Raw genomic sequence first — 27,179 nt, 5'->3', positions numbered from 1 at the left:
GATGCACCTTTGTCTCCTCTTTTTCCAAGTTCCGCATCACACACTGATACCCCCACTCCTTGATGGTCTCCGGTAAGTTGCTGGATGCCTCTTGGCGCATGCGCCTGGGAGACAGAGCTTCACACTTGTCCCTGCCCACCCCGAACTGTCTCTGGCGGGCATCAAAGACCACATGCCCTACCCGGGTGCCTGACCCAGGGCAGTAGGGCTTCCAGCTGATTTTCGGAGGCACTGACATCTGGCGATAGTTGTGGCAGGCTGAGGAAACTATATCCACAGGACGGTATACCCAGTCTTGGCTACCTGCTCGCCGGGAGGACGGCTGTAGCTCTATCAGCACAGGTACCTCAGAGAAGGTTTGCAGGTCATTGTAGATCATCACCTGAGGCTTAGTAGAGCTGGAGTTCTGACTAATGGGGACAGAAGTCCAGGGGAGGTGCTGTTCCACATCCTCCTTCCGAGGGGCTTCCTCAGGTACAAATGACTTCATCAGGCTCAATGTTGACTTTGGGTTCTGAGGTTGACCTAAGACTTGGACTGAGTCAGTACCTAGAACAAGGCCTGGGTTCCTGTGGTGGCTGGGATTCGGGATGAGGCATGAATCCTTGTGGTGGCCTGATTCCCCAATAGGGCCTTGAGTCTCGGGGAGGCGATGGTCTTTGGTAAGGGCTGAGCCCTTCTGAGGGCCAGGATCTTGATTCATTCCTGGATAGTTATGGAAGTTTGGGTCTTGGGTATATTCTGGGCTCCTGTAAATTCCAACGTCTTGTGTATGGCCACATCTCCTTTCGACTTGAGTGGCTGATGCAAAGTTTGGATTCTTATGGAGATCAGACTCTTGAATAAGGTCTAGGCCCCTGTGGACTCCAGATTCTTGGAGGAGGCCTGAATTCTTATAGTCTCCTGAGTCTTGGGTAAGGCCTGAGCCCTTATGGAGACCAGAGGTTTGAATCAAACCTGGGCTCCTGTTGACTCCACAGTCTTGGGCAAGGTTTGGGCTCTTCTGTGGGCAAGAATTTTGGGAAAGGCCTAGACTCCTAGAGACTTCCAGCTCATGGACATTACCTGTACTCTTATAACCTCCAGAATCTTGAGAATGGCCTGGGCTATTATGGAGGCCACTTGTTTGGGAGAGATCTTGACTTTTATAGAGTATAGCCTCTTGGTTTTGTTGTAGATTCCTATAGACTCCAGAGTTTTGCATAAAGCCTGAGCTCTTCTGAATGTCAGAAGTTTGGGGAAATGGTATGTTCCTGTGGAGGCCAGAAGGTTGGGTAGGACACGGGCTCCTAAAGATAGCTGAATCTTGTGTAGGACCTAGGCTCTTTTGGGGGCCAGAATCTTGGGTAATGACCAGATTCTTGTGAAGTCCAGAGTCTTGGGAAGGGTCTTGAGTAAGGCCTGAGGGCTTGCTTAGACCTGGATCTTGAACAAGGCCTGGGTTCTTACAGAAGCCTGGACTTGGGGTAAGGCCTGGGTTCCTGGCAACTCTCAAGTCCTTTGAAGGGCATGAAGTCCTTTGGAGGCCAGAATCTTGGTTGAGGCCTAGACTCTCCTGATGTTCAGGGGTTTGGGGTTGGATCGGGGGTTGGAAAGTCTTGGAGAACTGGGGAGGGATGGGGAACTGGGAAGAGGGGACAGTTTGAGAAGATGTGGAGGTCGGGGGAAAGGCAGGGGTCTGCATTGAGGTGGAGGGCTTCTGGTGGCCGGAGGGTTGATGAAAGACAAAGGACCTGGGAGACAAGAGAGGCAGAGACAAAGTGCAAGGTGGAGGAATGGCGTTCAATGAGCTCTGGGTACTGGTTGGAGAATGAAAGCAAGGTTGAGAAGGTGTGGCATCCTTGGAGGAGACCAGGAATTTGGGGTAGACTGGGGTCTGAGAGTGTGTGTTTCTCCTCTCAGAACTGCAAGGATGGAAGCTGAAATAAGGGAAGGTCTTGGGCTGTAAGAACTTGTCTTTGGCATCATTTGAGATCTTCCATTCCACATTCCCCAACTCTAGGTAACCCAGTACGGAGCCTGTGGAGGGCTTGGCACTGTCCCCACTATGGTGTTTTGACGTTGGCTCAGCTGTATCAGAGCCACACAGACCCTCCCCCTCTTGGGGCCTGGGGAGGGTGCCTCCGTCCTTTCTGGAATACCCAGAGTTTGGGGGAGGGCACACATGGCACAAGTTCTGCTTGCCCCTACGGACATTGTAGACCACATGGCCAGTGGAGAGGCCTTGGCTAAAGGCAGTCAGGGTAGAGGGAATAGGAGTTATGATGGGGGTATGGGTGGTGGCAGAGATGGGAACTGGGATAGGAGTGGTAGTCAGGGTCATGACCAAAGCTGAGGCAGGAGGTGGGGCAGGAATCCTGGCAGGGGTAGACATTGGAGGAAGGGTTGGGGCAGATGTGGGAGCAGGGGCCAGAGTGTGAGGGGCATGGGTATAGGTTAGATGAGCATGGGACAGAGTGCAGGCTGGGGCATGGGCTATTACATGCTCAGGGCTGTGACCCAGGGGATGGGCTGAGGTGTGCTCAGGGCTGTGGGTCTGGGCAGGAGTGTGCTGCTGAGTGTGCTCAGGGGTGAAGCTTGGGGAGTGGGTATGCGCCTGGACTGAGGTAAGATCAGGGACGTGGACCTGGGCGGGGATGTGCTCAGTGGCATGGGCTGGGGAGTGGGTCTGGGCTTGGGGGCTGGTGTGCTCTGGGGAACAGGTCTGGGCCTGGAGAGGGTTGTACTTGGGGGCTTGGGCTGGGGAGTGCATCTGTGCCTGAGGGAGCTTGTGCTCAGGGGCGTGAGCTGGGGAGCAGGTCTGGGCCTGAAGGGTGGTGTGCTCAGGGACATGGGCTAGGGAGGAGGTCTGGGCCTGGGCCTGGGGGGTGGTGTGCTCATGGCGATGGGCTGCGGAGCAGATCTGGGCCTGGGGCTTAGTGTGCTGGGGAGTGTGGGCTGGGGAGCAGGTCTGGGTGTGGGTGGTGGTGTGCTCAGGGGTGTGGGCCAGGGAGCAGGTCTGAGTCTTGAGGGTGGTGTGCTCAGGCGTTTGGGCCAGGGAGCAGGTCTGGGTGTGGGTGGTAGTGTGCTCAGGGGTGTGGACCGGGGAGCTGTTCTGGGCCAGGACATGCTCTGGGGCGTGGTCTGGGGTCTTGGTCTTGCTCTTGTGGGGCAAAAGGAGAGGGGCCATATCCAGCTTGCTCATCCTGGGTAACTGGGAAGGTGCCTCGTGCCTGGAAATAAAGGGGGTCCGGGCCTTTAAAACTGGGACCTGAGGGGCCTCCCCTGCTGCCATCGCCCCCTCCTTCCACAGTCCCCAGGGAGGCCCCAGGGGAGCCCCAGCATGTCCACACTGAGGCGGCATCCAGCAGCACCCAGAAGCCTTCTCTTCATTCATGTCTGGTACCCAGGAGTCAAGGTGGTTAGGGTGCCCATGCAGGAAGCCCGGGCGGCGGTGGAAGCGAGAGGAGACCCCCGAGCACATGTTCTTGGTGTCCATGGAGCAGCGCACGCACATGGGACGACTGCCTACGCAGCTGGGTTGCTTGTCTGCCGGGAAAGACGGGAAGGGACCAGGCCTGGGTTCCTGAGGGCCGGGGAAAAGGGGACAGGTTCCACACCCCCCTTGAGGCCCTGGAGGGTGGGGCCCGCTCACCTTTGGGGAAGAAATGATGGAAAAGAATCCGCAAGGAGCTCTTCAGGTGCCTCCAGAGCTGAGAGAAGCAGGGGAAGGGGGAGCCCAGGAGTGGGGTGAGCCCCGAAGCCGCCTTTCAGCCACATCCCAGCAGCCCTCCCACCTCAGCCCCTTCCAGATCCCGGGGCGCCCCCAACCCTGTTGCCCGGTCACCGCCCTGACCAGAGTCACCACATTGATCCCCACGTTGAGCAAGATGAAGCTGCCCAGAATCAGAAGAATTGAGTCTCCTAGGTCCTGGCACTTCCTGGGGTTGGTGCCAGAGCACACTTGGGCTCCGTGGTGGGCTCGCTCACCCATGGCTGGGGGTCCCAGGACTAACTGGGCCCCCTGGCCCCCACATACTCACTAGGAGCCAGACTTCTCTGGTGCGGGAGGGGGAGACGGATGGGTCATAATGGGGTGGGTGGTTGGGGTCACAATGAAGGCGGGGAGGAAACTGGAGGGCCTGTGATGGTCTGCCCTGGGAACTGGGAACTGGGAAGATCTGGCCTCAGAGCCAGAGCCCCGGGGGAAGGCCTGGCCCATTCCGGAGCCCTGGGGCTTCTTCCTGCCCTCCTGGCTCTGAGCAGACGCTGGAATCTGACCTCACCGTGTCACGTGGGGCTGAGCCTCTGAGCCCATTTTGGATTGGGGATGGGAGGCAGACCCCCAGAGCCAGTGCTCAGAGACCAGTGGTTGGGGATCTGCAGCCTTCAGATCTTAGAGCATGGTGCAGGACCTGGGGTGGGGGTGGGGGGGCGGCCGTGCTGGTGGGATGGTGGGTCTCCATGGCCAAGAGGAGCCTCATGCCAAGGAGGGACGCTGGCTTCTCGCTTCAGGGAGCCAAGGGCCGGGGCCCAGGCTGGCAGGAGGAGTGCCGCTCCCAAGCCACAGAACAGCACAGTGTTTCCTGGACTCTGCTGCTCTTTATTCTTCTCTCCAAGCCCGACCCCGCCACCCGCGTTCCCCGCTGGTCAGTGAAGCTTCCCGGTCCGGCTCCTGTGCAGGGAGGGCCTGGAGGCCGAGGTGGAAGGTGGAGGCAGAGAGCTGGCCCTCGCTCGGCTCTCTTGCACCTGTCGCTTCAGCTCCAGGCTGTCATACACCTGGTAGCCTGCATTGCCGCCTGGGGTCCTGCTGAGCGGCATGAAGGTGGGCTGGGCTTGGGGGGGCTCGGGAGCCTGGTCGGCAGACAGGGGCTGGGAAGAGTGGGGGACCAGGGCCGAGCTGGGCGCTGGGGCCCGTTGGTATGAGGTCTCACCCAATATAGTGAGGGAGGCAGAGGCTGTTAGGGGGTGCCGAGCGGGTAGGGCCTCTGCCCATTCAGCCGCTCGGCGCCGAACCTCGTGGGGATCCCGGGAGCTGTAGCCCAAGTGGCCGGTGGATGGGTGGGGGCTGCGGTTGAGCTGGCTGTACGCATGGCTGGGGAGGCTCCGCCTGTGGGCCTGTGGAGAACAGTGCTCCCGGGCCTCGGGCCGGGAGCCCCGGGGCACCAGGGCAGAAGGAGGCTCAGAGCCCTCGGTGCCCCGCCGCCGCTGGTCCCAGGAGTCATAGAGCAGCTGGCCAGCCGAGGTGTAAGAGCTGTACCCCATGGGGGCCCAGGAAGGGTTTGGGGGCAGCCGGCGGAGGGGTGGAGGGGACGAGCCCCACTGTTCAGCCTCCAGATTGCCCCAGATTCGGGACTGGGAACAGTGGGGCCCATAGGACTGCAGCCTCAGTTCTGACTTGGCCTCCACGCGCTTGGGCAGGCGGCGCAGCTCAGGGGAGAGGTAGAGAGAGGGAGGTGGCAGGCTGGCCAGGATCCCCCCCTGGCGGCCCCACAGCCCCAGATTGGAGGGCAGGCCCCTGTGCTGGTAAAGCTCTCTCCAGCGCCCCCAAGGGCACTTGGGGTGTGGGAAAGCCAGGTCATCCTCCTCCTCCAGGTCTTCCCCATCGAAGAAGGGCACGGGCCGCAGCTGTGACATCTTGCGGCTGTGATGGTGGCTATGGAAGCCTGAGCGGTTGTGCCGGACGTGCCTCCCATTCTTCAGCCCCCACTGGTGGCTGCAAGGGTGGTGATGGTGGTCAGGGCCGCGGCGGGGGCCGGGGCTGCGGCGACTGCGGCAGCGGCGGCTGCAGGGGCGACGGCAGCAGCGGGAGTTGTGACCGAGGTGGTAGGAGGAAGAGGGGTAGCAATCAGGCGGGGCCATCTTCACCTCTACAGGGTCCAGGGTGCAGTGAATGTGGACATCTTGGGCCTTGGCTGAGGATTCTTTGGGGGAACTTTCACAGGCCTTTAAGATTTCATCTGGGGGTGACAAGAGTCCATGAAGCCCCAGGGCAATTGTGAGAAGACCTCAGGGTGGGGAACGCTGCAGCCTGGGTTGTGCTGATGGCATCGGGGGATGGGGGGACCCCTACCTCTCTTGCTGCCATACTTACTTTTCCGATTAATCCAACAGATCACCTTCTCTAAGCCATTCTGGAGCCCGTGCCACATCTGGGGGTAGGATAAGGTGGGAGTGAAGACTAGGGGGCTCTCAATCCTTCCCGCCCCTACCCCTACCTGGCTCCCAGCCAAGACCACTCCTGCAGGTGGAGGTGGGCCCCCACCCTCAGCCCTCTTCACCCCTGGGGGCGGTCCCCCGCCATCACTGACCACAGTCACCACGTTGATCCCAATGTTGACAAGAACGATGAGGCCCAGCAGCAGGAGCAGTAAGTCTTCAGGATCCTGGAGATGTTCTTGGTGTTGGTTGCAGCACCCCACGTTGTCATACCAGAGCTGGTTTTCCATGGTGGGGGGGCCCTAGGGCCGCCTGGGCCGCCGCCCCCCCCACCAGCCCGGACCACACTGTACTCATCCAGGGACCTGGGGACACCTACCAGCTGGTGAGGGTGCTGGGTCATAATGGGGCACATTGCGGGGAGTCACAATGCAGAGGTGGCAGGTCTTTTATCTGCTAGGCTCTGCCTTTCTATGGTCTTCGCTGACCTTGGCTGCCCCTTGAGGGGGGTCCCGTCCCCAGATAGCCCAGAGCTCAATCTGTCCCTGTCTCCACAGGGGAGGCTTGCTCAAATCAACACCTGATTCCTGATTTGAAGATACAGTAGCTGTAGTCTTAAGATGGTCTTCTTCGTAGTGACTGAATCATCCATAAAGAAATTTCTCCATTTCATTGTTCTTTTTTGAGACATTAAGGCAGTTTGTGGGTACTCTGCACCCATGCCTACCTGGGCCAGCAGCTAGGATGACAGCAAGAGTCCCCTCTGGGGTCGCCTCATTCTGCCGTTCCCTCTCTGGCCTTCCTGTTTATCATAATTCCTCTAGTCCCTATCCTCCCCACCGCTTCCTGGCAAAGGATTGCAGCCCTATGTGGTGTGGCCACCAAGGCCAGAGCAAGGATGACTTCCACCACCCGGGTGCTTGCCACCCAGAATGTGCTCCCTCTCCTTCCTAACTACTGTCCTCCCACTGACCTAGCCCTCCCTGTTGGAAAACTGTCAGCTCCTTCCTTAAGAAAACCTCACGAGATGCACAACGCACAAAATAGATGTAATTGTTGATAGGACGAAAGGAGCCTTCGTTCCGAAGCAGGTGCATCACTGGGGTCTGTGGACGTGGCGCCAGTGCGCATTTCCCTTCGAGCCTCCAAACACACATAGTAGGTGCTCAATATGTACTCACTGAAGGGAATCAGTCGACTTAAAATTATCACTACCGGCGCTTGCATATAAGGGAACAGAAAAGCAGGCTGATTCACAAAAGGCCTGTCTGTCCACATTCCAGGAATCCATCTGCTACAGAAGGTGGGGTCCAGTTCCTTCGGCCCAGGCACACTCACATGGCTTCTCACTCCCAAGCGCACACGTGTGTGGACATGTGTACACATGGGTGCATGCCCATGTGTGATGCCGACTATCTAGGAGTAGGGTAGGGTCTGTGTGTCCCTGCTGTCCATGGACGGAATATTCTGATGAGTTCACACGGCAGACTGAGGAAGGTGAGGAGTCTGATGGGCCGAGCTGACTCAGTGCCCAGAGCATCTGAGACCATGAAGCTGATGCCTGGTGTCTCTGTGACCACGAATAAGTCACTTGCTTTCTCTGAGCCTTAGTCTCCTCATTGGTGACAGGCAGGTACTAATCAGAGGAGTTGAAGTCACAGAGGGAAGCCCTTGAGGATGTGCTTGGGGTTTGCTCCTCTGCTCCGACCCTGTACCTGCTCATGGGCCCTGGACTGGGGAATTGCGAGGGCCTGGATGCCCTCACACTCCACTAGCCCCCCTCAAAGAAACCAGGGCTTAGTGGAGAAGCACACCACGCCTTGTGGCTGCAGCCCAACCCCGGGCTCTGACCGAAACCGGGCCACCAAGGGGCTAGGACCACGGGGATGCTGGGATCTCTGTTCTAGCGCAGGTCTGCCTGAGTATCTGGAAAAGGATTTGAGTGTGGGGCTGCTCCAGGCATGTAAGAAAACATGAGAGTGCCAGGTGGGAACCTCGGGACCCAGAAGGGGCTATGAGCTCGGGACAGCTGAGAGGTTGATGAGGGTTCTGAGGGCCCTGGAGGCCCCGTTGCCAGAGGGATCCTTCTCTTGGCAACTGGGGCTCCCTGATGCTGTGTGGGCCCTGGCATCCCCCACACCACCACAAACCACCTCCTTTCTTCCTTTTTTTTTTATTTTTTTTATTTTTTTATTTTTCTCTCTTCCTTTTATTGTCGTCCCAGTCACCTCTCTGTCAGGGAACGGTACACCCAGTCCTTGCCTGTCTCCTCAGCATTGCTGGATCTGGAGCCCAGGGGGTAACAGTGAGACAGGGCCTCCACCTCTCGGGTCAGCTCCTGGAGCCGCCGCCTCACATCACGGGCATCGTACACTACACGGCCCGAGGAGCGGCACCGGGGGATGTCAGGGACGATTGCTGGGCCCCGGGCAGGCGGTGGGGCAGGAGGGGCAGGGGCGCATTGCTCCTGCTCGGCTTGGGCCCTGGGCCCCGCTCCGCTGTTCTTGTGGCTCAGCGTCTGAGGGCTTGGGGGCGGGGGATTCACAGGGTACACATAGGCCTCTAGGCCCATCTCTGACTGCATCTCGCCTTTCAGGGGCCTGCCTTCTATGGTCTGCTGGAAGCGAATGGTCTGGGGAGCGGGCTCCACAGCATCCTGGGGCCAGGGGCCCCAGAAGCCCTTTGTGGACTGGAAGCCTTCCCAGTCTGTGGGGTGATCCCAGTTGTGGGAGCAGACTGCAGAGTGCTGATGTGGGGGCTTCTCCTCGTCGTCAGTGTCAGGGGCCCAGGCTACCGGGCGGTGGGCGCGGCGGCCTGAAGAGCCTCGGTGACGGTGGCGGTGAGTGGGTGGGGGAGTCACAGTCATTTTCACGGGGTCCATGGTGCATCGAAGGTGGACTGCAGGGGTGCTCTGCTTCGGAGGCTGGGTCTGCTTCCCAGGTGAGGATGACTTAGAAGCTTCTGCAGATCAAGGAGAGGCGAGAGGCTGGAAGGGAGGCTGGCTCCTACAGGGATGGAGGGGTAGGGTGCCAGGTGTGGGCGGGGGAGATGCTGCAGCACTATGGTGTCTGAGAGGGGAGAGCGGGAGGGGAAGGGGCTAGCTCAGGGTCAGGGCTAGATGGCCTGGCCTGGTTTCTGCCTCTCTGGTGTTCCTGGCCCCCCACTTACCTTTCTCATAAACAATATGGAACACTTGGTGTAAGAAGCCACGGAGTCTGCGCCAGAGCTAGGTGAGGGAGGACACAATGACCCTGGGCCGGCCCTGGCCACCAGGCCTCCCGCCACCGCCGCCATCTGGCCAGCACCCTCCCGCCTGACCCCACCCTGACCAGCGTCACCATATTGATGCTAATGTTAATGCAGATGATGAGGCCCAGCAGCAACAGGATGGAGTTGCCCAGATCCTGACAGTTGTTGGTGTTGGAGCTGTGATATGAGGCCCACCCGGGCCGTGGCCGCTCAGCCATGGCCATGGGGGTCCCTAGGGCCACCGGGGCCCCTAGGCCCCCATCCCACACTGCACACAATATTCACGAGTCTGCCTGCCTGTCCCAGAGACTCCTGGGGGCAAGCGGGTCACAATGATGCCGGGGTTCTCCCTCACAATGTGCCAAGAGGCAGAGTCTTGGGCCCCAGTGGATGACCCTCCAGCCTGGGCCCAGGCCTTGGCAGAGGCTCAGCCCTTCACCTCGAATGCCTGTCCTGTAAGCCAGTCACTTGGATTAGCCCATGAGCCCCATGGCCTGTTTGTTGGCCCCCATGAGTCCCAGCCCATTCCTTCTCCGCACTGGGCTCAGGCCCCAGCACACACCTGGGCCCTGATCAGAACTTCCCACACGACACTGCTACCGTGGCAACCTGACCCCAGCATCCATTCCCCCCTTTCTCTCGGAGCTCTAAGCAGCTCCCAAAATGGGCTGCAGGCTCAGATCACCTCCCTCTCCTCACTGGCTGGAGTGGCCCAAAGACTCATTTCTCGGAGCCCCCCCACTCCCCTTCCACTCACCCCTACGCCACCCCCATCACAGCAGGCACAAGCCAACAGTTAAATTTTTATATTTACAATATTCTCTTCATCTTTTGCCAGGTTTAAAAATGTGTACAGAGCCGCAACGGGTTGGGGTTAGGGACATGGGATTGTCAGGGGATTGTTCTGGGGAGAGGGGCTGGGCATTGGAGTCCGTGGCTGAATCATGGGGTCCCCCAGCCCCCCTCCCATGCCCCAGTTTGGGGGGCATCTGTCTACAGGGTTCAGGGCCCAGGTCTCTAGCATTTAGAGGGCATGGCTGTTTGGAGAGGAGCTAGACCAGGCAAGGGAAGGGGTCAGAAAAGAATTAAGTTTCTGTGGGGGTAGGTGGCAGAAGGGACAGGAGGCAGAGTTCTGGGGAGCCAAGACCAGGGATTCTGGATCTGGGTGTCAGTGGAAGACAGCACCCCACCCCCTACTCCAGTTTGGCACTAACAAACTCACAAAACACCAGCAGAAGAGGACACTCCCTCACTGGTGTCCCTTAAAACCCTTCCTGACATCATCCTTCTCCCCAGAGGCCCAGACCCTTTCTCCTCGGGCGGTGTCCTCTCCGGACAGTCACCTCACACATGTCCTTTCAAACTGTCCCTGCTGCTGTCCACCGGAGCCCCGTCTCCCGCCGCCCCCGCCACCTGTTCCTTGGCACAGCTGACCTCATTCCCCAACCTGTCCTGAGAAGCCTTTGTACCCCCTGCCTCCTCCCCTGCGCCTGCCCTGTGCCCTCCATGCCTCTTTCCTTGAGCTCAGGCAGCTGAGGGAAGGGGGCCCGGCAGGGTCCAGGCAGGGAACGGGGGGCTGAGGGGAGAAGGCGTTCTCACATTGAGAAGAGGGAGACAGACATGGGAAGAGGGACACTGAGGCAGAGACGGGAGGAGTGAGACACCGTGGACGAAGGAGAGACACAAGCAGGACCCCCTTTCACTGCCACTTGCCTCCCTGGTATCCCACCTGTCCCTACATTTACCTGCCCTGGCCCAGGACTGGAGAATCCTTGGCACATCTGGGGGGTCTTCCACCCCCCCACACCCCTCAAACCCACCTGACCCAGTTTGGCACGGATGAACAATGGTCTGAGAACTGAAGGAAAGGCTGTCCTTAGACCCCAGTGAGGGCTTTGGTCAAGCATGCATGGCCTCTGTGGGTGGCACACCACACCCCCCAACTTGGCATCTCTTGGGGGAAGAGAGGGGCACCCCTCCCAGCTTCTTCAAGTCTGTTCCCACCTGCTGGGTGAGGAGGATCTAAGTGCTAGGCCTCAGGCCTGGGGCTGCCTGGAAGTGCTAGAGAGGAAGGGACCGTCTTCATGGGGGAAAACACTCATCCACACACAAGAACATGTTTGCACTCAGAGTGTGTCCTGGACCCACGAGACAACACGTTCCCAGGCTGCACAGGGATGCACGGATCTCCTCCCTTCCCCCCACCCGGCAGGGAATCTGTGTCTGTCTGTCTTGTCTGTCATCTGTGGGAGGCGAAGCCTACCCAGAGGACGTGCTTCATCTGACATGGGCCACGGGGGATAAACATGCTTCGCTGGGGGCAGAGGGGGCAGGGGGCTCTGAGCGGGAGGGGGGGGACGGCTGATTTCCTCGCTACCTTCCCAGGCACCACCCTGTGTCGTCTGGTGGCCCAGGGTCACTGTCCGCCAACTACGCCACTTCCAGGGTCTCCATGGGGTGTGGGAGGGGGAGGAGGTGAGAGAAGGCATGAGGGAACAGGGGTCTGGGGTACAAATCCCCGCAGAAATTCTTTGAGGGGGCCAACATGTGTCCAGGGGGGCAAAAAAAAAACCTCACCCTGCACATGGGAAAACACACCCCCTTGTGAGAAAGCACACCTCCACGCTGCCACACACCCAAGACTGGTGTCCCAGTGGAGGGGACCGAGTGCCCCCCAGTTGTTCCAAGGCCCAGGTCCAAAGAAGAGAACGGGCCTCTGGGCATGGGAAAGACACCCGTGGTGGTGAGGACGCCCGTGTCCACCTGGCGCCCCTCGCCACCGGGGCCACACCGCGGGGTGACACGTCCAGCGCGGTGGCGAGGAGCCTGCGGCCAGTCCTCCTCCCTGACTTCCGAGCGGCCACCGCCCGCTGGCTGGGGGCGCGGTGGGGGGGCAGGGGGCTGCGGAGGAGGGCCCCCGCCCCCACGCCGCCCCCTATACCCGAGTGGTGGAGTGGGGGTGCGGGAGCGTGTTGTTGTGGCCCGCGGCGGTGGGGGGCGGCGGCGGGAAGGGCCCGAAGGGGTGCAGGGAGGGGGGCGGCGGCGGCGGCGGCGGCCCCAGGCCACTGGGCAGCAGGGTCAGCGCCCCGGGGGCCAGCAGAGGCACGTCGTCCGGAGCCCGGCGCAGGGCCAGCGTGTAGTCGGGCGGGCAGGCGGGGCGCAGGGCCTCGGCGGGGTCCGCCCCGACGCCCCCCGCGCGCTTCAGCTGCAGCGACACCAGCTCCTCCTCGGGCGGCAGCTCCCGGCCCGCGGCAGGCAGCAGGGGGCCCCCGGCCGGCACTCCCGAGCCCGAGCCCCCCGGGGGGCTGAGCCGCCGGCACCGCAGCTCCTGCCGCCGGTCCCGCTTGTAGTAGAGCGCGGCGAAGGCCAGGATGTTGAGGAAGAGCAGCGAGGCGCCCACCGCCACCGTGACGCTGAGCTCGGTGGAGTAGTCCCGGGAGTCCCCGGGGAAGCGGTCGTAGGCCCGCGGGCCCGGTTCGGGCTCGGGCTCGGGCGGCAGCGTGGCGGGCGGCGGGGGCCGGCGGGTGCCCGAGGCGCCGGGGGGCGGGCGCGGCGGCCAGCGCGTGGCGTAGGGCGGCAGGCGCGTGGTGGTGGTGAAGAGCTCCGTGTGCAGGTTGTGCAGGTGCGGCACCAGCTCCAGCCAGAAGGCCACCTTGTTGGCGCGGTAGTTGTCGCGCACGCGGGGCTTCAGGCCAATGTGCAGGTACTGCTTCTCCTTGCTGTTGAACTTGCTCCACACCACCTCCTCGAAGCGGTTGGGCTTGGTGTGGATGAACTTGGTGTCCTGCGGCACTGGCTGGTTGGGGTCGCTGCGGGCACAGGAGGGTGGGGAAAGGTGGAGTGAGGGGAAGGCTCCGCGGGAGGGTAGGGAGACCCACAGAAGGGAGGCCCGAGAGAGAGCGAGCGAGAGCGAGAGCGAGAGAGGGAGAAACTGCCAGAGGCAGGCAGGGATGAGGGCAGAGGGGCAGAGATAGGCAGAGATGAGGGCAGAGGGGCAGAGATGGGCAGGGATGACGGAGGCATAGAGAGAGGCAGAGAGATACCCGGTGAGAGAGGCCGCCTCTGAGACTGAGTGAGATAGACACATTTAGGAACAAAGAAACAAAGGACAGAGACAGTCAGGGGGAGACTAGCAAGAGAAAAGCAGACACCCGGGCAAGAGTCAAGGGAAAGGCAGAGACATCAGTGGATTTGAAGAGAGAGATGTAGAGAGAGGGACAGAGACACAGACACAAATCCTCACAGATACACAGCCCAGAGCATCAGATGCAGAGCAGAGTGCCAGGAGAGACAGGGGAGGGAGGAGGGCAGGAGAGACAGACCTGGAGCCAAAGCTACCCAGGGAGCACCCCTCCCCCAACAAGGATGGGCCCCTAGGATCTGACTCTGCTGAATCTCCAACAGGAAGCTCAGTGCCTGGCACAGAGAAGGTGTCCAGCAGGTATCTGGGTCAACAAGGCAATGATGGAGGAGTGACTATGAGGAGTGAGAGACGGGGCACTGAGCATGGAGGGGGTGTGTGCCTTGGCCTGCAGGTGGAGGGGCCCACCCAGCCCCACCGGCCGCCCTCACCCAGTCTTGGCGAAGTTGGTCCAGTAGGTCATGACCACAGCGCTGAGCATGACGTCATTCTTGGAGAAGTTGCAGGGGAAGAGGTCGGTGGCACCCACCATGGGCACACCAAAGACATAGGGTAGCTCGTCCCCGTGTGCTGCGTCTGCCCACTCGGGCCGGCCCTCAGCCTGGCAGTGGTGGTAGAAGGTATAAAAGTAGACAGGGGACTGGTAGTCAGCGTGCAGCTTGGCGGTGGCCACAGCTGGTGCCACCCACTGGTGGTCTGTAAAGAGCGCCAGCAGGGTCTTTCTTCGCATCTCGCCATTGTCCCGGTCAGCCCAGTCCGTGTACATGAACTTGATGGTCTCCCGAAGCACATCCTTGCCCTCAGGGTAGCCATACAGGTTGTCCACAAAGTTGGAGACTGTAAAGTCAAAGGCGCTGGCAGACACGCCGTCCTCACTCTCTGCGGAGTCCTCCACGAACTTGAGGCCTTCTCCTTGGTTGACGCCAATAAGCATGTCATAGTTGAGGAACTCTCCCTGCTGCATGAGGATCTCGGGGTCATCGGGGACGACGTCACCATCCACCACGGGCCCAAAGGCGATGTGGTAACTGGGGAAAAGGGGTCAGGGTCTCAGCACCTGCTCCCCAGCCTCCTCTCAGTGCATGGCCTGCCTGGCCTTCTGCTCAGAAGACCCTTCGCACCCCTCGGTAAAATCTCCTGAGTCCTCAGGGCACCTGGCCTCCCGGGAAGTCTTCCCAAAAGCGCTCTGTGGCACCTGCGTGCACTCTGTCTGGGCACCTCCACTTAGGGAAGGCTTCCCAGAGGAGGAGGCAGGGCTGGCAGAGGGACCCAAAGCTCACATCTCCTTACCAAGCGGAATGCCTGTGGGCACCTCTCCCCATTAACCTCCTGGGAACCAGCAAGGGAAGGGAAGGCCTGGCCCCAGCCCTCTCCCACCCCCATACCGGGCGGGCTGTACATCCTGGTCCACCAGCTCCCGGGAGGGCTTCCGGCGCAGACACTCCACAGCTTCGGTGCTGTCCTCGCGGTCGCAGCCCACTTTGGCCGCCAGCAGGCGCGTGTACTTGAGCGGCTGGTAGTTGACAGACCAACTGGAAATGGCAGTGCCGCTCTGGGCGATGGCCTTCTGGAACAAGCCTGGCAGGACAGGCAGGCCTCAGGTAGGGCCACATCGTTAGCCCAAGGTGGGAAGAGGGACCTGGGAAGGGCCAGAGTGTGGGAAAGGGGATGGGAGGAGGGGCAGGCTGAGGGGTCGCAGGTACCTTCCGAATGGTGAGAGAGGATCAGAAGGTTGACACAGGAAGCCCCTGCCCCAGATCCAAAGATGGTGATGCGCTCAGGGTCACCCCCGAAGTGGGCAATGTTTTCACTGAGCCATCGCAGTGCCTGGATCTGGTCTAGGAGTCCATAGTTGCCTTTTGCAGCCTGGTCCCCGGTGCTGAGAAAGCCTGGAAGCAGACAAGGGAAGGGGCTTCCTGGGGGGGTCAGAGCACCCTCGCCCCCTTTCTGGGCAGCTCAGTGCAGCCCAGAAGCCATTCTGCTTCTGCTGGATCTGGAGGAACACCACCCCCCAGGGCCCCCTCCCAGGCTCCAGCCCCGAGGGTTGGCGGCCCACCCTCACCGAGCACCCCAAGCCGGTAGTTGAGCGTGGCTACAATGACGTTGCCATAGGCGGCCAGGACGGAGCCATCGAACATGTTCCCGGTGCCCTCCATGTAGGAGCCGCCGTGGAGAAACAGCATCACGGGCTTCTTCCCCGAGTCCCGGATATCTGCGTGGGGAGGGGGTGGGCGGTGGGCCAGGGTCAGGGGACAAGAATATAGTCAGACCAGAAGCAGCACCACCCAGCTCCCAGGCCTGTGGAGGACCAGCCTGGAGCTCAGGGGACATGTCACTCCCGTCCCTGGGGGGCAAGACCGGATTCCCCTCCCTCCCTCCCCATCTAGCCCTGGCCAAAGGCCCCACTCCACCTCCTGCTGGCCTGCCCCACGGCACTTCCTCAAATGCCAGACAGACCTTCCAAGAAGCTAGAGGTGGGGGGGACCCTCCCCAGGGCATCTGCTGGATCCAGGGGACCCCCTCCCCACACACACACAGCAAATCTCCTTCCTGCTCCTAGGTAGAGCAAACTCCCAACGCTGGCACTAGTGCTAGAGATGCTGGAAGGGTCCAGACAGTTCCTCAGACTTGGGTCTCAGGTCCATGTGGTAGCCTGGTCTGTGGGTGAGGGGGTGCCAGCCTAGGGTCCCTGGGGGCTTGGTCTCCTCCCCGCCCTAATTCCTTTCTAGGTCACCTCCCCAGTTACCATGGCAACCCCCAGCCTAATTACTGTGGCAGGAGGAGGCAGGGTGGGAAAGAGCCTGCTTGATAAAGCCAGGGTACAGTTCTTTAGTCACAGACCCACCCCCCCAAACTGGCCTGACCCTGCACTGGGCGCCCCTCTTGCCATGTCCCAAAAGGATCCCATTAATCACTGCCACTGAGGAGTCAGATTCCGGAAGAGGGTGGGAGTCTGAGTGGGCTTGCCAGGGTCCCCAAGGCCAGTACCCTTTGTTACAGCCCTCCATGATTCAGCCATGGTGCAGGGCTGGGGTCACCCATGGCCCACTGCCCCTCCTCTTCCTTGACACTTGCAATCTCTGACTAGCCTGAGCATTCAACAAACCAGAGCCAGGCCTAGGCCTCCACGGCCAGTCCCCAACGGCTCTGCTTGCCTCCCTTCCTCCCACTAGAAACTTTTCTCCTGCCTGCCTGCTGGGTGAGCCCACAGGACACTAAGACACTCGCCTCCACCCCTGCAGGCAGCTTGCAGCCTCTAGTCTCTTAGGACCTTCTCTGCCACCTCCCTCCACTTGGTGGGCTCCGCCCTCTCTGTGTCCTCTCAGAATCCTGCTCTTCCCCTGGTTTCCGAACCTCTGGTGGCCTTCCAGCCAGACTCAGGCCGGAGTCTCCTCCCTCCCAGGCTCTCCTTTTGCCTCCTTACTTCTCCCCACTCCTCCCCACCCAGCACCTCCACTCCCGGTGTGGGGGGAGGAGGGGTCGGAAAGGGAAGGAGCAGGGAGGGGACCCCCGGCACCAAGAATTCAAAACCAACAACAAAAAACAGGATCAAGAAAGAAGAAAGAAAGGAAAAAAAAAAAAAAAACCCAACAACAACCAAAAAGCCAGAAGCTCTCGGGGCAGATTCAACAAGAAAAGAAAAAACCAAAAACAAAAAAACCAAAAACCAAAAAGATCCGTGTTTTGTTTTGTTTTGTATTTTTTTTGTTTTTTTTGGAAAAAAAAGAAAAAAAAGAAAAAAGTTCTTTGCATTTATTTTTTTGTTTTTCAAAATTTTGTGGTGAAACTTCAAGATATTGGGCCCTGTGTTCAAAAATTTCCGAATTCTTTCATTTGCTCCAAATGTTTGTGTTTTCTGCATCTGACAGGCTTTTGAAATTGTAGCAGGTTTGTTTCTGATGTTTCAATTAGGTCATCAATTTGCCAACTTAAGATACTTTTTTCGAATGTAGTTTTGCTCCGAATTAAAGTTGTTTGGTTTTGTTTGTTTGTTTGTTTGTTTCAAATGTTACATTTCGCAAGTTTCCAAACAGTCCAAATTGCTGTCAAACTCTAAACATTTTATCCAATTCTTTGGTGTTTGTGGTTTTTGTTTTGTTTTGTTTTGTTTTTTCTCGGACATTTCCAATTTCTTTTCTCACTTATATTTTTGGCCATGTTTAGCTTTTCTTGTAGGTTTGCTAGTGGGTCCAACATTGTGTTCGAATTTCATTTGAAGTTTTGAAGTTTTCATAATTATTTTTTCCAATTAGTACAAATTTTTCTTTTCTTTTCTTTTTCGTTTTTAGTTGGGAGAACAACTGAGGGGGGCCTTGAGAGCTGCGGGGGGGCATTTAGTTAGGGGCAGGGCCGTGAGCATCCTCTTTATCAGCAACCACATGCAGCAGCGGGATTTTTAAATCTACCTGTGTCTGGCGGATTGAGCGTCGCCTCGTCACGTTTTTTTGTGAGCGGACCTAAGACCGGGAACACAAAACAGAGAAAAAAGGACAATTTTGTGGGGAAAGATGGGGGTCGGGGGAGAGGTGGTGGATGGGGAGGGGAGGACAGGAAGCAGAAAAGGGGAGGGTGGAGGGCAGAAAAAATAAGCCAAAAAAAGCAAAATTTGTTTGCAAGAAAAAGAAACCAAGAAAAGAGAAAAACGTTTCTACAACCCAAATTTGTTCCCCTCCCCGGAAAAAGTCATGCCCCAAAGAAAAGGCTGGTTTTGGGGGGATGGGGTGCCTGAGTGGGCTGAGGCCTGTTTTAAGACATATTGGCTTGGCTTGTCGAAGTGTTTGCTAATTGCTGGAAATGAAACGGTGTTAGAAGTTGGGTGGGAGGGGAGGGGAGGCCCACCCTGAGCCCTAGGGAGACCAAGGCCAGCTGTGCCACCAGGGCCACCACTCACGCAGGCCCTCTTTTGGCCAGCCCAGTACCTGCCTGCTCCCCCAGGCTGAGAGGGAGGGGCTGGGCAGAAAGGACCCATCTGGAGGGCAGAGCGTAGGATAGAGTTGCCTGCCCCCCCCCTCTGCTCTGCAGCTCACAGCCCCTGCTGGCCCTCTGCTCCCCACTGGAGGGCTGGGGCTAGGCCAGCTAGGGCCGCCTGCCCGCCTGCCCAGTCTCTCACCCCGACAGCATTCCTCTTCCATCCGCACTCAGGGGGCCTGGCTTCTCACCCCACCTCCCCGATGTGGGGCGAAGCAGGGAAAGGGGTCATCAGGTCTTGCCCTCCATCCACCTCTTCCCTCTGCACCCCCAACCTCATCCCCTACCCATGGCTACTCTCCCCCCACCAAAAATGGTCGGTCAACTTCCCACCAGGGGCATGAGCACCTCTTCCCGACATTGCTCTAATGCCAAAAAGCCCCCCTCCCCAATTTGGGGTTCAGTCCACAAAGAAGGAACAGGAAACACAGTGCCTTGAGCGAGGCTGACACATAAGGTGCCAGGAGCTGCTGGGAGGCACAAACTGTTCCTGTTGTCAAGGAGAGGCCCCAGGACTGGGCTCAGAGTTTGGTTCCAGGCTTCTCTCAGAAGGGGGAATGGGTCAGGGGCCGATTCTGGAACCCAGAAATCAGAGGAGGTCCCTGCTGCAGATTGGTTTCTCTCACTGGCATGGGGAGGGATGGGTTGGCAAGGCCCAGGCCAGCCTCTGCCAGGCTTCTCCCAACTGGTGAGGATAGCCCCAAGGGACCATTAGGATTAGGGTCTGTTCTCTACAACAAGATAGGAATGGGGATGAAGTCAGCAGGGCATGCGGTGAGCGTGAGAATATTTGTGTGTGTGTGTGTGTGTGTGTGTGCACGTGCATGCACACGTGTGCGTGTATGCACACGTGCCCGCCTGAGTCAACCTCTTCCTTGCAGAGCTGGTGTGAAGATTCAGTGAGATCACCTGAACGTGTCAGGCCCCAAGCAGGTCTGTGATAAGCGATGGTTAAAAATATAGAAGGTGTGGGCATAGGTGGTGCGGGGGCAGGGTGGACATTGTGTGTGGAGGTGTTGGGCCGGACAGCCCGCTAGGGGGAAGTCCTGGGAGGATGTTCCACATGAACATCCTGGGAGGTCCTGGGAGGATGTTCCACATGAACATGAGGGGCGAGGAGATAGCCCCCTGAGGGGGACACAGGCATGGAGAGCCTACATGGAGGTGGGAGGGTGGGTGGAGAGCCCATAAGTGGAGAGCATAGTGATGGACAGTCTGTGTGGAGTCCCTGGGGTGAGTGATTCACCTGCCATTATGAAGCGCAGGCTGTTGGGGTAGGTGGCCCATGAGAGGGCAGGGGGATGTGGAGTGGATGGCTCTCACCTGGAGGGTATGGTGGTACTGGGGAGGCCGTGTGGAGTGTAACGGAGTAAATAGTCTACTGGGGTGCTTGGAATCTGGATAGGATTGGAGTGGATGCTACTTCTGTGTGTTGTGGGCAGGAGTTGCTAGGAGGCATGGTTTCCATGGGAGGGGTATTACTGTGTTAGGGTGCATGGCTGGTATGGGGAAGAGAGGGTGGATGGTTGGAACGGGAGGTGCTGGGAGTGAGGCGTTAGCATACTTGATCTGCGGGTTGGGTGTAGGGTTGCTAGGTGTGTTGTCACAGCATGGGCTATGATACAGGTGATCTCCAGGTAGAGTTGGGTAAGTGATGCTTGGGAAGCGTTGAGGGTGTTGGGTACTGTGGTATGAGTGGCCACGTGCAGGCATTATTGAGGCAAAGGTCTCTGGGTGTTACTAGGACACACAATATATATCTATGGACACTGGGGAGCATGGGTCTATGTGGTGAGAGGGTACACAATTTCAGAGGCACTGGGAATTTTGATACATGGGATGATGGAGCACATGGTCCGTGCATAGGTTGGTTGGGTACATGACCCATGTGCTGAGAGGTTGAGATTCCCAGTGTGCAGTGGCCCTTGTGTGGTGGGTATTGGGTGCGTACAGGGATTCCTGGGTACCAGGCCTGTGTGTGCAGTTGGCAGAAAATGGCCTGCGGGAGGTGCTGTAGTAGAGGGTCTCTGTGGAGATGTTGTGTTCTAGGGGAGTGATGGGGAGTGTCAGAAGCATAACCTGAGGCCATTTATGAGGCTGGGCTTTGGGGCCCGCTGGAGTCCTGCTGAGTACCTCTGTTGTAGACATCTGGAAGGTACCCTGAAAGATACTGTGTGCTGAAGGTTGGCTCGTGAAGAACTTTCCGGGGGAGTGTGCTGGGGGCCGTGAGCACCATGGCAGTGACCTGGGGAGAGCTCCTTTACAAGGACAGCGGCTGCTGAGCCTCCTGAAGGGAAGATGTCCTCAGGGGGATGGGCGTGCTGTGTTGTGAATAGAGGGGCCCTCGACAGGGAGCTTCCTTGATTCTTCAGGGGTGCTCATGGGGGCCTAGGGGTCAGAGCTCTCCAAGGAAGAGGTGCTACACTCAGGTGAAGTGCCCTGAGCACAATGTGACAGATGGAAGTGTGCCCATGCACACTTGGAGGAAAGGTGGAGTCTGTTGTCCAGCAGGTGTAGAAGAACCAAAGTGTCCCTTGGGGACAAGCCAAGGCCTGGGGCTGGTAGGTGGGGCAGGGCTGGAGCAGGTGTCTAGGCAGAGGAGCGATGCTTCCGGTGCCTGGTGGCCCTTGGGGCCACACCGTGTGTGTGCCTTGGCAGGAATGGGGGTCTACACGCCCAGCTGGGTACCTACGGCTCTCTCTGGGGGTGTTAGTCTGTAGACAGGTCCTTGGGGCTGCCCGGCAGACCCCAAACTGCCCTGGGAGGGACTACATCCCACAAAGGCTGGGTTCTGGGCCTAGGCCCTGCAGAAGCCTGGGGGGTCTGCGTGTGCGTTTGTGGGCAGTGTCCACGGGGCCCGGCCCAGTGCCCGCACCCTTACCGTCCTCGGTGGGCACGTAGAGGTTGAGGTACAGGCAGTCCTCGCTCTGGTTCTGCACGTAGGTGGCGGCAGCTTCCAAGTTGTCGGTGAACCACACAGGCAGCATGATTGCAGGCAGCGCGCCGTGCAGGTTCTGCGGGCAGGCGGGCGGCAGGGTGGTGGCGTTGCGCACGCCGGGCCACGAGGCGGGGGCCTCTGGCGGCTGGAAGCGGCGGGCGCCCAGGGGTGGCGTGGCGTAGGGCACACCCAAAAACTGCACGACGGGACCCAGGATCTCGTTGTTGAGCTCGCGCCGCACGCCGCGCACTCGCCCGTAGGCCGTGTTCACCACCGGAAAGCGTTCCTCCCCGAGGCTGCTGAGGCCCAGGCCTGGGCTGCCCGGGGCGCTGCCACCGGGACCCCCTCCCCCCCGTTGAGCCCCTGCCAGCCCCACCAGACACAGCGCCAGGAGCCACATGCTGATCGGGGGACCCCCCCTCCCTCCCCGGGACCCCCCCCCTCGGAGAGAGAGAGAAGGGGGGGAGAGGGAGGGAGGCCCCCCCTCGCCCCAGTAGGGAGGAGGGGGCGGGGGAAAGGAGGGAGGAGGGGGGCCGGGAGGGACCTGGGTTAGACTGGACAGAGAAAGGGTCTGTTCCTCTCCATGGAGGGGGCAAGGGGTGGGGAAGGGGAAGGAAGTGGGAGGAGGTGAAGGTAGGCCCGACCTGCAGGGAGGAGGGACAGGAGGAGGAGGGTAGGCCAGAGACAGACAGACGGACAGACGAACAGAAAAATACAGAGAAGTGGAAGAAGGGAAGGGGAATCGGACAGGGCAGACAGAAGGGAGCGGGGAAACAAGAGACAAGTGGTTAGTGACTTGGAATTCAGACCAAGTTGCCCTCCCTTCTTCCTCCCTCAGGTCCCCTGGCAACCCCCCAATCCCGGAAACCGCAGGCAACCCCCAGCCCCAAAGCAGGGACCCAGATAGAAACATCTTAAGGCCAGGGAAAGGGTCAGGATGTGGTAGACGTCCAGGACAGAGCCGGAGGAGAAGGAGGACCAGCTCCCCAGATCCAGCATCCTGTCCCCCCAACCCTTCCAGCTGCTCTATCCCTCCCAGGCAGGCTCCCCTCCAGGACTCAGGAGTCCCAGTTCCCACCTCTCTGGGAGGGATGAGATAGACAAGGAAGAGAAAATAAAAATACCAAGTCATTAATTAGCAGGAAGTGGCGGGTTTGTTGATACGTGTTAATTACTCCAGAGCTATAATTTCACAGCACTGAACCCCCACCCCAGGCCAGACTCGGGCCTTTCTTGGGACTACCACAGCCTTCCACCTTTTCCTCCTGGCAACAGCCCATTCCCTAAGGATCAGTGCATCAGGGGAGGGGGGAACCCCTTCCCTCCAGGTCCTCCTCATTTCTTCCATTAGAATTTAAGGTGCCTTGAGGCAGGGGCTAGAGTAGGGAGGGGATGCTGCTGGAGGGGCAAATCCGGGGACAGATGCATGATCCTGCAGCCGGTTGCCGGGCGACAGGATGCTGCCCCGCAATGTTACCTCGGCAACCGGCTGCAGCTTTAACCCTGGAGGGGGGTCTGGAGGAAGAGGGGAAGGGGCTGGCTGGGTTATGGTGTACATTCCGGGCAGGAGGGCAGAGGCCTGAGTCAGAATGCTAGAGTTTTCCCCAACCTTACCATAGAGAAAGAAATGTGTGTGTTGAGGGGAGCGGGAGATTGGGGCATAGAAAACCCCTAAAAGATCCGCCTCTTGCTCCTTGTTGGCCAATCAGAGCCTAGCCCCAGTGACCAGGCCTCTGGCTGGGGAGAAGGGGTGCTGAGGTGGGTTTGGAGGGCATCAGATGCAGCCACCAGCTGCCCCCCGCACCCCCCCCCCCGCCAGTCTCCAACAGCCTCGGACCCCAGATGCCTCCTGCACGCATGGCATTCTGACCCACGTCCTGGGGGCAAGCCTCGGCTTTCTTCTCATCCCATCCCAGCTATTTACCTCTCCTTCCCCCCACAGTGCCAGCCCCCCACAGTCGCTGCTCTGATGCCTGGATGCTCAGGACAGCAGGGGCAGGACAAGAGACAAGATCAGACCGAAGGGGCAGACACCCAGGTCATTTCAGCAAGCCCCCCTGCCGTCTGCCCCCCCCCCCCCCAGCCGCCAGAGCTGTTTGCTGACGCGGGGTTTTCGGAGCCAGGCGCCAGCCCGCGGGTGGCTCTCTGCAGGTGTCAATTTATTCCAGAGATGAGGACACAGGAATCCTTACCACACACACCCAGTCATGCCCTCCCCCTCTTCAGGTCCTCTTAAGCTCCTGCTCCCCCATCAGAAGGAGGGGGCTTGGGGCTGGCTCCCTCAGGATCTCCTCTGTCCATGCCAGGCTGGGTTCGGCTTCCATGGCCCCCCACCTCTCCCCCTCCTACTAACAGGGTCTGCCTCTGCTCCCCCCCTTTAAGGTACTTTGGGACCCTGGCCTCCTGGCTGCCAGCGTCTCTCCCTTCTTCCCTCCCACTGGAGCCCTCCCCCCATCTCCCCTCCATAGCGCTCCCTCAGAGCATCTTTCCCGGCCTCTTCCAGCTTGCTCTGGCTTCTGCCTTGTCTTTTTCCATCTCTCTTCTCCACCTCCCTCCTCGCCCATTCCTCATCTCTCTCTCTCTCTCTCTCTCTCTCTCCTCTCTCTCTCCTCCAAACCTCTTCCCCACGCTTCTCCCTTAAGCCCCTTCTCTCTCCCCTCTTTCCTACCTCTGTCCTCCCCATTTTGTCTCCCCATCTCTGTCTGCCACATCTTGCTCCCCCCTCCTTCTCCCGATCCCTCTGCCTTGCTCTCCCCGTTTCTGCCCGGGGCCTGACTCCCCCAGCCGGGGAGAATTGAGGGAGGGGGGCTCAGGCCGCAGGCCCCCCCTTCCTGCAGTGGGGAGAATGGCTTGGCCAGGAAGGGGAGGAGGAGGGGGAGGGGGAGATGGGAACACACGGGGTCTGTGGGCCCATTCAAAGGATCATTCATGGGCTGGGGAGAGGCAGAGACAAAGAGACCGAGACGCAGAGACACGGCGAGAGCATCCCTAGGCGGAGACACGCAGACAGAGCAGGCTGGGGGGAAACCAGGCTCAGGGAGAGAGATGGGGAAAGGAGACCCCAGTGGACCACCACGCACCCCCCCCCTCCACCCGGCCCGGCTTAGCTCCTACCTGGCTCAGCCCTGGGGCCGTGGTGCCTCCATCCAGGGCTCCGAGTAGGGGGCAGACGGGCTTCGGGAGGGGGGCGGCGGCCTCTGAGCCCCCGCGGCCCCGCAGGCCCAGCCCCCGCCCGCAGCGCCTCACCGGGCGGGGGAGGGGGATCGCCCCAGCCCCGGGGGGCGGGGCCGGGATCCAGTCGATCCCCGGGGAAAGGAGAGATAGGGGATGGGGTCAGGAGGAATCGAGAACAGGGAACCCCGCAGTGGGGCCGGCGGAGCGAAGAGGGGGCAACGAGGAAGGACTGTATTGGGGATCCACAGGCTCCGTGGGCTGGCTTCGAGGGACCAGAAGGCGGTAGAGGCGGAAGATCCTAAGGGATCGGGTGCGGGAGGAGGTGTCTACAGCAATCCCCAGGGGCCCAGAGCCCGGGAGCGCAGGATCCGCGGTGCAGGGGCAGGGATCCAGCCGGAATCCTCGGGAGGGGGAGGGATCTAGTCGATCCCGAGGGCGGGCGAGAGGGGGAGGTCCAGGGAATCAGAGGAGGGCGGGAGCCGAGTCTAGAGCCCCGGAGTGGGGGTCGGCAGGGCTCCTAGGAGGGGAACCGGGGGCAAGGGGGAGGCTTCGGGGGCCGCTTAGCAGCCGGGAGGCCCGGACTCCTGGCTCCGCGCGCCAGGGCCCGCCCGCCCCGCGTCCATCCCAGCCCGAGAGTGATGATCTGCCGGCGGAGCAGCCGCAGCAGCCCCGCGCGTCACCGCGCGGCCGCCTCCCCCGCCCCCTGCGGAGAGAGCGGCGCACACCCCTCGCTCGCACCCGCCTGCCCGCCCGCCCTCCAGAGTGTGGTGAGATTGGAGCCGGTGGAAGGGGGCGGGCGCGGACAGGCCAACGGCCAGCCGGCCGGGGCGGCCGGGGCAGGGGGGAGGCCTCCCCCCTCCCGAGGTCGCCCACCCTCCGGGCTCTGGGGGTTGGTGGGCTGGGGGCGGCTTGGAAGGGGGTGAACTCTAGGGGGCGGGGCATCATGTGAAGAAGGCGGGGCCTCGGGTCGATGGGAGGAGCCATCTCGACAGTGGGCCGGGTTTGCCGGCGGTGGATGGGGCTTGGCTCCCCGAGCGGCCGCCTCTTTTAGGGAGTGAGTCTGGTTTCAAGCTGTAAAGGAGGAGCCAGTGGGGAGAGGGGCGGAACCTTGAGTGGGGACCGGGATCTTTGGAAATGGGCCGGAGGTTGGGGGGGTTGGTGTTCCAAGCAGCGATCAACTTTGAAAGTGGGCCAATCCGTGACGCAAATCCTCTAGTCCCGCCTCGCAGCCCCGCCCCTACTGCTCCGCTCCTCCGCCTCTCATTGGCTGTCTTTTCTCCGCCCGCCAGACCTCCTCGCCACTCAGCAGAGGTTTTACAAAGGCGCAAGTACCCGAGTGAAGACCTAGACGCCGAAATGAGCGCGGCCCGGATTGGGCACCTGTGGACCTTATTTGCATGGGAGGCCGGGATTGGCTTGAGTCTTGGGCGACCTGGGCGGTGTTGGGCCGGCGCGTGACCGTCCGCTGCCATGGCCGGGTTTGGGGCAGCTTTCCGCCGTTTGGGCGCCTTGTCGGGAGCCGGGGCCTTGGGCTTGGCCTCCTACGGGGCGCACGGTCAGGGGGCTGCGGACGCCGCGGACACTGCGCTTGCGACGACCGGGGTGGGGGGTGTCTAGTGCAAGGGTGGGGTCTGTGGGAAGTGCCAGACAGCCCTCGGAGCCCTGACCCTCTTAGAGCCCCCCAGCCGGGTCCAGTCAGGTTTCCAGAAGTGCCCATGCGCGTTTGCACCAGTCGGAAGCCTCCCGGGGACGTTCCTTCTCTCCGGTGTGCCCCCGGGTCCCGTCGGGCGTTGGGGCGGTGGAGGCGGGCGCTCGGACTGGTAACCTTTGCTTCTCCTTACACAGGCGCCCAGTTTCCGGATGCCTACGGGAAGGAGGTGAAGTAACTGCTCTGGGGCTCCCCAGCTCCCGGGGCTCCGGGCGCCCAGAGTCCGGGGTCGCCGCAAGGAGTAGGGGCGGGACGGGGCGCGGGGCTCCAGAGCGTGGGTGCCCGTGGGCGAGGCCAGCTGGGACTCCAACTGGGGGACGAACGGGGTCTAGGCTCCAGCGTTGCTTAGGAAGTCCACCCGCACCCCACCCCCACCCCTCACCCCCACCCCACCTTTCTCTTTTTTCTTACAGCTCTTTGACAAGACCAACAGACACCACTTCTTACACAGCCTGGCCCTGTTAGGGGTGCCTCACTGCAGAAAGCCCCTCTTGGTAATCCTACCCCCTCGCCCAACCTTTGTCAAGCCCCGCCTTGCCCCCTTTTGGTCCCCTTTTCTTACTCGCCTGTATTCTTCCCTGTGTATCCTTCAGGCCGGGTTACTGCTAGCCTCTGGAACCACCTTATTCTGCACCAGCTTTTACTACCAGGCTCTGAGTGGAGACCCCAGCATCCAGACTTTGGCCCCTATAGGAGGGAGCCTGCTCATCTTAGGTTGGCTGGCCTTGGCTCTTTGAGCTTCCTTGTATTTGATTTCTGGGTGCTTCTTTGAGAGTTGGAGCAAGGAGGGGATTAAAAGAGAAAGGCAAATAAAGAACTTGAGTCTTTGTTCATCTTGGAGGAAGAAGGGCAGGGATTGTCAA

General features: G+C 60.2%; 6 protein-coding genes across 10 annotated transcripts in view; 2 read left to right on the top strand and 4 right to left on the bottom strand.

Annotated features, from left to right (window-relative positions):
- The window catches only part of PLSCR3 (phospholipid scramblase 3), a 40,122-nt gene that overhangs the window by 2,837 nt on the left and 10,106 nt on the right, over nt 1-27,179 (top strand). The gene's annotated exons all lie outside the window — the stretch shown is intronic.
- On the bottom strand, nt 22-4,048 carry SPEM3 (SPEM family member 3). Its single transcript, XM_038536675.1, is given in 4 exon segments — nt 22-75; nt 77-3,528; nt 3,635-3,692; nt 3,836-4,048. Coding segments are annotated over 4 exon segments (3,687 nt in total). The 5' UTR covers nt 3,974-4,048; the 3' UTR covers nt 22-36.
- On the bottom strand, nt 4,562-6,522 carry SPEM2 (SPEM family member 2). The gene is made up of 3 exons (XM_038536689.1): nt 6,291-6,522; nt 6,074-6,131; nt 4,562-5,939 (listed from the first exon to the last, which is right to left on the bottom strand). The coding sequence occupies exons 1-3, from the start codon at nt 6,426-6,428 to the stop codon at nt 4,630-4,632; spliced, it is 1,506 nt and encodes a 501-aa protein (XP_038392617.1). The 5' UTR covers nt 6,429-6,522; the 3' UTR covers nt 4,562-4,629.
- Nucleotides 8,310-9,971, bottom strand: SPEM1 (spermatid maturation 1). Of its 3 annotated transcripts, none has more exons than XM_038536696.1 (3): nt 9,827-9,971; nt 9,307-9,364; nt 8,310-9,099 (listed from the first exon to the last, which is right to left on the bottom strand). In XM_038536696.1, exons 1-3 carry the CDS (start codon nt 9,911-9,913, stop codon nt 8,363-8,365), a joined length of 882 nt encoding a protein of 293 aa, XP_038392624.1. In that variant the 5' UTR covers nt 9,914-9,971; the 3' UTR covers nt 8,310-8,362. The 3 variants fall into 3 exon arrangements, with proteins under 3 accessions (XP_038392624.1, XP_038392622.1, XP_038392621.1); XM_038536694.1 differs by lacking the exon at nt 9,827-9,971 and adding an exon at nt 9,477-9,714; XM_038536693.1 differs by lacking the exon at nt 9,827-9,971 and adding an exon at nt 9,468-9,711.
- On the bottom strand, nt 10,179-25,284 carry NLGN2 (neuroligin 2). Of its 3 annotated transcripts, none has more exons than XM_038536678.1 (8): nt 24,549-25,284; nt 21,378-22,078; nt 17,935-17,985; nt 15,591-15,740; nt 15,232-15,417; nt 14,914-15,106; nt 13,960-14,556; nt 10,179-13,196 (listed from the first exon to the last, which is right to left on the bottom strand). In XM_038536678.1, exons 2-8 carry the CDS (start codon nt 21,832-21,834, stop codon nt 12,323-12,325), a joined length of 2,508 nt encoding a protein of 835 aa, XP_038392606.1. In that variant the 5' UTR covers nt 21,835-22,078; nt 24,549-25,284; the 3' UTR covers nt 10,179-12,322. The 3 variants fall into 3 exon arrangements, with proteins under 3 accessions (XP_038392606.1, XP_038392607.1, XP_038392604.1); XM_038536679.1 differs by having other exon boundaries at nt 21,378-21,510; nt 24,549-25,282; XM_038536676.1 differs by lacking the exon at nt 24,549-25,284 and having other exon boundaries at nt 21,378-23,229.
- TMEM256 (transmembrane protein 256) lies at nt 26,034-27,149 on the top strand. The gene is made up of 4 exons (XM_038536703.1): nt 26,034-26,163; nt 26,454-26,485; nt 26,730-26,810; nt 26,910-27,149. The coding sequence occupies exons 1-4, from the start codon at nt 26,079-26,081 to the stop codon at nt 27,051-27,053; spliced, it is 342 nt and encodes a 113-aa protein (XP_038392631.1). The 5' UTR covers nt 26,034-26,078; the 3' UTR covers nt 27,054-27,149.

This window comes from Canis lupus, chromosome 5 (assembly GCF_011100685.1).
Source record: "Canis lupus familiaris isolate Mischka breed German Shepherd chromosome 5, alternate assembly UU_Cfam_GSD_1.0, whole genome shotgun sequence".
In the NCBI taxonomy this organism is placed as follows: Eukaryota; Metazoa; Chordata; class Mammalia; order Carnivora; family Canidae; genus Canis; species Canis lupus.
The sequence above is the reverse complement of the archived record's forward strand: the minus strand, read 5'-3'. Positions and strand labels throughout refer to the sequence as shown.

Excerpts from the sequence above, each read along its gene's own strand:
- SPEM2 (XM_038536689.1), bottom strand. The coding sequence starts at position 6,428 with ATGGAAAACCAGCTCTGGTATGACAACGTGGGGTGCTGCAACCAACAC. Across the intron at positions 6,132-6,290 it reads GGATCAACGTGGTGACTGTG|ATGTGGCACGGGCTCCAGAA; the intron begins GTCAGTGATGGC and ends TCCTACCCCCAG. Across the intron at positions 5,940-6,073 it reads CTGTTGGATTAATCGGAAAA|ATGAAATCTTAAAGGCCTGT; the intron begins GTAAGTATGGCA and ends TGTCACCCCCAG.
- SPEM1 (XM_038536693.1), bottom strand. The coding sequence starts at position 9,611 with ATGGCCATGGCTGAGCGGCCACGGCCCGGGTGGGCCTCATATCACAGC. Across the intron at positions 9,365-9,467 it reads GCATCAATATGGTGACGCTG|CTCTGGCGCAGACTCCGTGG; the intron begins GTCAGGGTGGGG and ends TCCCTCACCTAG. Across the intron at positions 9,100-9,306 it reads CCATATTGTTTATGAGAAAG|AAGCTTCTAAGTCATCCTCA; the intron begins GTAAGTGGGGGG and ends CTTGATCTGCAG.
- NLGN2 (XM_038536676.1), bottom strand. The coding sequence starts at position 22,566 with ATGACTTGGTATTTTTATTTTCTCTTCCTTGTCTATCTCATCCCTCCC. Across the intron at positions 17,986-21,377 it reads CTACGTGCCCACCGAGGACG|GTCCGCTCACAAAAAAACGT; the intron begins GTAAGGGTGCGG and ends TCCCGGTCTTAG. Across the intron at positions 15,418-15,590 it reads CTACCGGCTTGGGGTGCTCG|GCTTTCTCAGCACCGGGGAC; the intron begins GTGAGGGTGGGC and ends GTCTGCTTCCAG.
- TMEM256 (XM_038536703.1), top strand. The coding sequence starts at position 26,079 with ATGGCCGGGTTTGGGGCAGCTTTCCGCCGTTTGGGCGCCTTGTCGGGA. Across the intron at positions 26,164-26,453 it reads GGCCTCCTACGGGGCGCACG|GCGCCCAGTTTCCGGATGCC; the intron begins GTCAGGGGGCTG and ends CTCCTTACACAG. Across the intron at positions 26,486-26,729 it reads CGGATGCCTACGGGAAGGAG|CTCTTTGACAAGACCAACAG; the intron begins GTGAAGTAACTG and ends TTTTTCTTACAG.